Source organism: Copadichromis virginalis, linkage group LG15 (assembly GCF_057382275.1).
Source record: "Copadichromis virginalis isolate Kocher_CV1m ecotype Utaka linkage group LG15, C_Virginalis_male_GT1.1, whole genome shotgun sequence".
Lineage (NCBI taxonomy): Eukaryota > Metazoa > Chordata > Actinopteri > Cichliformes > Cichlidae > Copadichromis > Copadichromis virginalis.
The window spans coordinates 38,739,400-38,747,729 of NC_140632.1; the positions used below are offsets into that span (position 1 = coordinate 38,739,400).

The window sequence follows — 8,330 nt, forward strand, 5'->3', positions numbered from 1 at the left end:
CATTGCAAACAAATTCAAAAGTTGAGGAACAGGTTTTTTAAACTTAAGAAATTCCAGAAAGAAAAAAAAAAAACAAGTCACGGGACAATAAATAATATGCGGATTTGTTTCTTTCCATTCAGTTGACATTTTATAACAGAACAATGTATTTATATCTTCACTTTACATTCATATATTCCTCCAGGAATATAGTTTCCAGGAATGCTTTTCACTCTTCTTTAATGCAAAAATGAAGCTGTAGTTTATACTAACAGACGACTCTTAAACCGAGTTTTATAGAGCTCTGTTATTAAATGTTGCATAATTGTTGAGTATAACTTAGATATCTATAGATGTTTGCGCTTATTTATAATCATTCGTGTTTTAGCACAAGAAACCAAGAAACCACGAGAAAAGAAGAACAGTTTACACTAACAGGAACTGTATCTTTTCACTTGGTTCAGTCCCCCCTACAGTCATGCTGAAATGGTTTGTCCTTGCATATAAACGGTGAATCTCGTGCTGTCACAGCAGATTGTACTCAGCACTACAATGACATAAAACGGGAATGCTGCGATGGACAGGAGCACTTCAGAGGATGGACAGATGAAGTACGGTGTCTTTGCGTTTAGTTCACGTAGAGTAGCTCACACATGAGCTGACAGGCAGTAGAACGCTTCTAGGATTTAGTAGTAATTAAAAAAAAGTTGTTCTCCTTTCTCTCTCAGTGCTGCTGTTGACTGGAAACAGCAGTAAGATGCTGCCTTGGAAGAAGAATAAGTTCGACCTGATTGAGGAAGACAAGCAGTCCAAGCAGAAGGGCTATGCGGTGAGTCTCAACTACTCGGCGCTCACCTCCTTCGCCAAGTCCTGCCCCGAGAGCGCACTCAACAGGGTGGGCAGCATGTTCAAGTCAAAGAGGAAAAAGCTGAAGATCACCAGCGAAGATCCCACGTACACGGTGCTTTACCTGGGGAACGCTACCACGATCCAGTCCAAAGGAGACGGCTGCACGGACGTAGCGGTGAGCAAGATCTGGGGCAAAAGCGAGATGGGCAAGAACGGCACTAAGATGAGGCTGACCATCAGCTCCCAGGGCATCCGCATGGTGCATGTGGATGACAAGGCCAGGAGACCGGGACACTTGTACTTGCTGCACCGGATAACCTACTGCGTCGCGGACCCGCGGCTACCCAAGATTTTCGCTTGGATTTACAGGCACGAGATGAAGCACAAGGCCGTAATGCTGCGCTGCCACGCAGTGCTGGTGTCCAAGCCGGAGAAGGCAAAAGCCATGGCGCTGCTGCTGTACCAGACCTCGGCAACAGCCCTGGCTGAGTTTAAAAGACTAAAGCGGAGGGACGATGCCAGGCACCAGCAGCAGCAGCTCATAGGGGAACAAACCATCCCCTTGGTGCCTCTCAGGAAGCTGCTGAACGGACAGTGCTACTACAAACCCCCGGTGGAGCGCAGCCGGAGTGCACCAAAATTGGGCTCTATCACGGAGGACTTGGTGGGGGAGGAAGAGGAGGAGAAAGCAATGCACTTTGAGTGTGAGGACATTCTGGACACGGACAATGATTGTGTTGCCAATGGCAAACAAGAGTTGACTCAAATTATTAATGACTTGGGAGAGATGAGCATAGGAAACGACGTGCAGACGCTGAAAGCTGACCTCAGAGTCACCAGACTCCTCTCTGGTGAGAGCACAGGGAGCGAATCCTCTATAGAAAGCAACCAGGAGCCGCCACCACTAATCAATGGCTTTGATGAGGTAAAGGTGCAAGAAACTGCCTAAAAAACTTTGCGCATTTCTGGGCACCTGTAGCGCACCGTTCTGTTGAGCCACGATGTCTCCTTGAGAAACAGTTACAAAGTGCTTGTTTGACATGTGCCACTGAGACTAATAATTGAGAAGACATAAACGTAATTTGGGGGCTAAACAGACAGACAGTTAGGCTACTGAACTAAGTTAAAAGATTGTGTAAACAAAGAAAAAAAAAAGGCATACCCATTTGAGAGACAACTTTAATGGCAAATTCCCAGCGCGCCTCAGGGCGCACGGCACTAATTCCATCTCTTTTGTTTAAGAGGATTTGCTGTAGCATCGAGCTTGTTTACTTGACGTTTTTTTTCCTCACTTGAAAATGTCATGTTTCTTCTGTAACATGCTCCAATCATCAAGATCCAGAAGCTCCCAAACATTCCTTAAAAAGCATTTACAAAAGCAGATTTGTTTTCCATCAGGCTTCCTTTACAATCCCCATCAGGGCGCCTGCTCGTCACCTTTTTATTTCTGCACTGTTGCGACTTCATTGAAGTATTATTTTGACTACCATGTACATACGTTTGCTGGTATGTTGTCTGAAACATAAGTGTCTTATCTTTGCTGTGCAAAAGAAAAAAATACCTTTTATGTATTAAGATGTAAAGTAAGATGTTTTAAGTATAAATATGTTATTTTTTAAAATATAAATATATATGTGGTTTGTTATGTGAAATTCAAAGAATTAGCAATAAAAAAGGAATTAAATGAATGTTTTATGTGAATTAATGCTGAAATACAAGTAGGACATCTTTTCTTTCAGCACTGTCTGATATGAGCGGGTTTACCTTGGGAGGCTCAAAATGAGGTCAGATTTGCACTGCTGAATAAAAGTCACATGGAGGCTTAAAAAGCACAACCCTAAACTTCACATCAATATTATCTGTTACCACCAAGCTATTGGTGTGACTGTAAATGGGTATTTCATTTAATAGCCTTGAATTGATCTTTATCCCCGACCACCACCACCTTTTTTTTTTTTTTTTTTCTTTTTTCCCAAATTGCTTTCAGGCTGTTGAAGTTATTTAGTTAAGGTACTGAAGGCCCATTCATTGTAGCTGGCCTCAGGGAAGGCAGGCCACACATACAGACGTCACCGGTAGCACAAGCTGTGAGAACATCACATGGCAGAAGTAGCACCAGAAGTTCTTCAGCAGCATATTCTAGCTGGTATTTACTTTTACATCAGTTTGCCTTTATTGAGCGACAACAGATAGAATTCAGAGCATTACAGATTTATATGCTGCAATATGTGACGGGTATATAGACTCATGCGTTTGAGTCACCCGGTTCATTTCATTCATATTTGCTCAGCTCACTAAAATCAGATAATCTACATTGTTCCTTTGGTGTGTTGCTAAAGTGTCACCTAAATCAAAGTGTGACTGATAAAAAGATGGAGTCACATCTTTTTCTTAAAGGCACAGCACTCAGCCTAACATGTAACACTCACAGAAGCAAAGACACAAAATCACCTGATGTGATCTGTGGTCAGCGAAGGATATGACTGGGCCAGCAGTTCTAAATGTGGAAGATGTGTTACTAAATATCACCGTCACTTTCATTTTAGAGACAGCAGCAGGCCCACGCTGATGCCACACAGCTCTTCCCAGTGTTAGCCAGATCGGCATATAAACTCAGAAGCACAGATACTGATGCACGGATGCCATCGGTATTGAGGGCCTGCATGTGAGGGTGAACACTCTAGTCCCATGGAGCATGCTCTGGAGGAACAGCTCTCCATTCTCACTAATGACACTGGTACTGTTAGCGAACGCAAACGGGACAGAGTGAGACACGAGGAGCAAAAACCCAAGCTCTCCGTGGTATAGAGGTGGTCGATTGTCATATGGACAGATAAGATAAGATAAGATAAGATAAGATAACTCTTTATTGTCATTGCACAGTCATACATAGTACAGTAGTACAATGAAATTGGAAAAACTGTCCTACGTCGGCACTACATATAACACAACACGACACGATATGACACATCACAACGAAACAAACAACACAACACAGTATATTAACTTAGTATAAAAAAGAAGAATAAGTGTATGTGTATTGCACACTGTTATTATTGCACATTAATTATTATTGCACCTTGTTATAAATATAAATATTATTGTTATCGTTTTAAACATTGTTACCTCCCCCTAAAAAGTCCAGGGAGGTATCCAGTCAGGTCAGCTATTTACATTGATCAGGGCTATTGCCCTGTTGTAAAAGCTGTCCTTGAGTCTATTTGTTCGGGACCTCAGCAGCCTGAACCTCCTGCCAGACGGCAGCAGCTTAAACACCCGGTGTCCTGGGTGTGTGCAGTCCCGTAGGATGCTGCGTGCCCTCTTGAGACAGCGAGTGCTGTACAGGTCCTTCAGGGAGGGAAGAGGATGTCCAATGATTTTTTGGGCCATGTTGATGACCCTCTGGAGTGCCTTTCTGTGTGCTGTGGTGCAGCTGGAGAACCACACACCGATGCAATATGTCAGCACACTTTCAATGGAGCAGCGGTAGAAGACGGTCAGCAGCTCCTTCTTCAGGTCCATTTTTCTGAGGATTCTCAGAAAGTGGAGACGCTGTTGGGCCTTCTTTAAGACCGCAGAGGTGTTAGAGCTCCATTGGAGGTCTGTGTCTATGTGCACACCCAGAAACTTGAAACTGGAGACCCTTTCCACGCACTCCCCGTTGATGCTGACAGGCTGCAGCTCGGACTTCCTCCTTCTGAAGTCAACTACCAGTTCTTTTGTTTTGGTGGTATTGAGGTCCAGGTTGTTGTCTGCACACCAATCTGACAGCCTCTGAACTTCAGCTCTGTATGCAGTCTCATCTCCCCCTGAGATGAGCCCCACCACAGTGGTATCATCTGCAAACTTGATGACTGTGTTGTCTGGGTGGGAACTAACACAGTCATGTGTGTACAGAGTGTACAGTAGGGGACTCAGTACACAGCCTTGTGGAGAGCCGGTGTTGAGGCTGAGGGCTGAGGAAAGATGAGGCCCCACTCTAACTCTCTGTACACGGTCTGAGAGGAAGTCTCTGATCCAGCGGCAGGTGGTGGAAGGAAGTCCAATTTCCAGCAGTTTATCTATTAGTCTGTCCGGGAGTATCGTATTGAAAGCAGAGCTAAAGTCAACAAAGAGCAGCCTGGCGTAACGGCCCTGCACTTCCAGGTGAGAGATGGTGGTGTGGAGCGTTGTAGCAATGGCATCTTCAGTTGATCTGTTAGCTCTGTATGCAAACTGGAGCGGGTCGAGTGCGGGTGGCAGGCAGGACATGATGTGACGTCGGACCAGTTTCTCGAAGCACTTCATTATAACAGGTGTTAGAGCAACTGGTCGGTAGTCGTTGAGGCTGCTAATGTTGGTACGCTTTGGCAGTGGGACAATTGTGGCTGACTTTAGGCACGGCGGGATGCAGGACTGGGACAGTGAAGTGTTGAAGATCTCAGTGAAGACCCCAGCCAGCTGGTCTGCACACTCTTTTAGGACCTTTGCGGTTACCCCATCTGGTCCGGTGGCCTTCCTGGGGTTCACTGCCCTCAGTGTGCGCCTCACCTCATATTCCTGCACTATGAGGCTTGGGCTGCTGCTGTCCGATGTTTTTGCTGCTGCTGCCTCTGGTCCCTTCACCTCAAAGCGTGTGAAGAAGTGGTTCAGCTCCTCTGCAAGCTCCGCGTTACCCTCAGTCAACGTGGTATTGCCAGGTTTGTAGTTGGTTAAGTGCTGAACTCCCTGCCATACCTGTCGTGAGTTGTTGGTGGTGAAGTGGTCTTCGATCCTTCTCTTGTACGCTGCCTTGGCCTCTCTGATGCCTCTTTTCAACTGAGATCTGGCTGCACTGTACTGCAGGATAGGAACATACAGATGAAAAACAAATAAAGGAAGAAAGAGAGAACTGCTTCGTGTATTTCCGTCAGTGGTTGGTGAGTCATAAAACAAGCTTTCCAGTGTCTCATTATAAATTGATGTGCTTTCAGGGGACACAAATACACACACACACTAAATTGAGACTGTGGGTGCTTTATTTGTGGTCTGTGAAACGGTGAAATAGGAACAGAGTACAGAAACCCATATAGTTAGTTTCTCTTCCTCATGCAATCTGATGGGCTGCTTGCACCAGCTGCACTCTCATGGAAATCACCTGTTACTCTGCAAAGACACAATGACATCATGTGCCCAGCGTCATGTAATTAGAGAAGACGCAGCGTTGTGACCACAGAAACACACGAGACGGAGCAAAAGGCCATTTGTCTGACGCTCCTGCCTTTTGCAGCTGCTTAGTCTGCTTATGGATGTCTGGATGTTTCTCTCTGACCTACATTCTCACACAACCATTCTTGTGTTCCATCTCTCTTATAGCAGTTGTGCTCCCCGAATCTCCCAGGTTACCTGGAAATCAGCCACTTGTGAAGCCAGCCCTTCCGCACAATTAAAGGCTTGAGAGTCTTTGTTCACAGCAAGAGGTTGTAGGACACGTTTCACACTGCCAAGGGAGAAAGCTGAGCTTCTGATTGTTTAGAGGAGAGCTAGCAAAAAAGTCTTCTTCATGTTCACTTGCCACTTTTTTCCTTTGAACAAGCACTCAGGTGTTTGACCTACCAACTATTATTATTATTATCGTTATTATGAGATGCTGAGAGTAAATGTGATGTCCACATATGAGGATGCAGGGTCTCAGTAGATTAATGGCTGCTGTTCTTTTCACACGTTACAATATGCAAACATGTATACTGTAATGTGCAGATTTTATTATAATAGTATAAACAGAAGAAAATGGAGGCATGGACTGATGTTCTTTTTTGGACAGATGATTATAATAATTGAAATGTCATTACTCTGTCTCAGGCAGTTAAAGACAGTTTAACATAACTATCTCAATTCACTGATTCATTTTTGTTTAACCAAGAATTAATAGCGGGGAGGTTAACGCATTTGCCTAACAAGGAAAAGATCCCTGGTTTGAGCCCGGGAGGAGATATAAATCTCTTTGGGAATGCACCAGGGATAAAACAAATCTTGAACAAATCAAATGTGTAGAGCTACCTGCTGTGTTGACCCTGTGTGAATAACAGAGCAGCCGAAATTAGCTGCCTTCTAATCAGAAAGTAGAGATAGAGCACCTCTCTTGAATCCTGGGTGTCCTCAAGATAAGCAGCATGAACCTGACGTGCCCTTCGATAGTGGGGGAAGCAGGATTCTCAGTGGAAACCAGCACAAGCAGATAGAGACCATGCAAACATACAGCCTGCCTGCGGTCAATCCCCAAACTCTCTGTGGGGGACCAGTGTTAACCACTCATATCTGCGACCAAAATGACCAAAAAAAAAGAGCCTTTTTAAGGCTGCAGCCTGCAATCATTATCTCAGTAAGTGTAATAGGATACTGGAATATTAGTTACAAATACCCCAAAAGTAATCAAATTGTTTGATTTGAATGGTGAATGGTACAAAATAGAAAAACATCCCATTTATTATCACACAAAACAAAGAAAGTTAAATTATTAGAAGTACAAGGTCATTGTAATTTAAATAGTTCCAATAATCAAAATAATTTTTTTTGTCAATCAACTGTTTGAATAATAGACTTATCAACAATTTATTGTCTGAAGTATTCATCTTATTTACTCAAGTGAAATCAGATTTCCTCATTATAATATCAGTTTTTTGCAAGTCTGCATCAGAGTATAATTTGAGTAAAAGTATGAAACAATTAACAGATGACAAGAATGCATCCCACAAGAGGGAACCTTACATGTGTTATATTACTGTAAATTATACACAGTTTATACAATTATTATCACTGATGTGAAGCTGTGGAGCTATTCGTAGCTATACTATGCATTGTTAGGTGGTTTAATCTTATTTTATAAACCCAGATTTAGTTTTGTGCATAAAGTAAATGCAATGCCATGTAGCACAGTGAAAAGCACATCATTATTTCTGACAGCAGAACCACAAAGTAGCACAAAACCTCCAAATATCTGACTAAAGTTGTTTTCCAGCACTGTATCCAGAAGTGACTCACAGGGTTCAGTGGGTGCATGACATGTATTGCTCTCTGCAGTGGTAGAGTCAGCACATGAAAGCCCTTCATCAAAATTGATCACTCTATAATTTACTGGGATAATGCAGTGCGTGTATAATATAATTTAATGTTTACACCTTTACCCCCAGCTACTCGCAGACAAATAATAAATGGACCTGGCAGTTTGGGTCTGCATTGAAACACACACAGAAGAGCAGAGCTTCCCAATTATCTGCTATTTGAATGGCACCGCAGGCCATCCCTGTACCAGATCACCACCGATGCCAGACCGCCACACGGCTTAATTTTGAACCACGCTACAAAATCCATTCATCTATAATGCATGAGAAGAGCTGGGAAAGCATCAGCGCTGTTAGATAGTGGGCCTGGATCTGATTACACCAGCGGCGTGAGAGACGTCAGACGGGTTGAATCAGAGCGCAGAGCCATGCTGACCTTTGCTTGCTGGTGGAAACACATGAACGACATCTCAAGTTTTTGCG

The 8,330-nt window shown here is 43.7% G+C and overlaps 1 protein-coding gene across 1 annotated transcript; it reads left to right on the forward strand.

Annotated features, from left to right (window-relative positions):
- Positions 1–512: 512 nt before the first annotated feature.
- fam43a (family with sequence similarity 43 member A) lies at positions 513–2,516 on the forward strand. The gene is made up of 2 exons (XM_085433293.1): positions 513–590; positions 708–2,516. Coding segments are annotated over exons 1-2 (1,071 nt in total). The 5' UTR covers positions 513–589; the 3' UTR covers positions 1,778–2,516.
- The last annotated feature ends 5,814 nt before the right edge of the window (positions 2,517–8,330 follow it).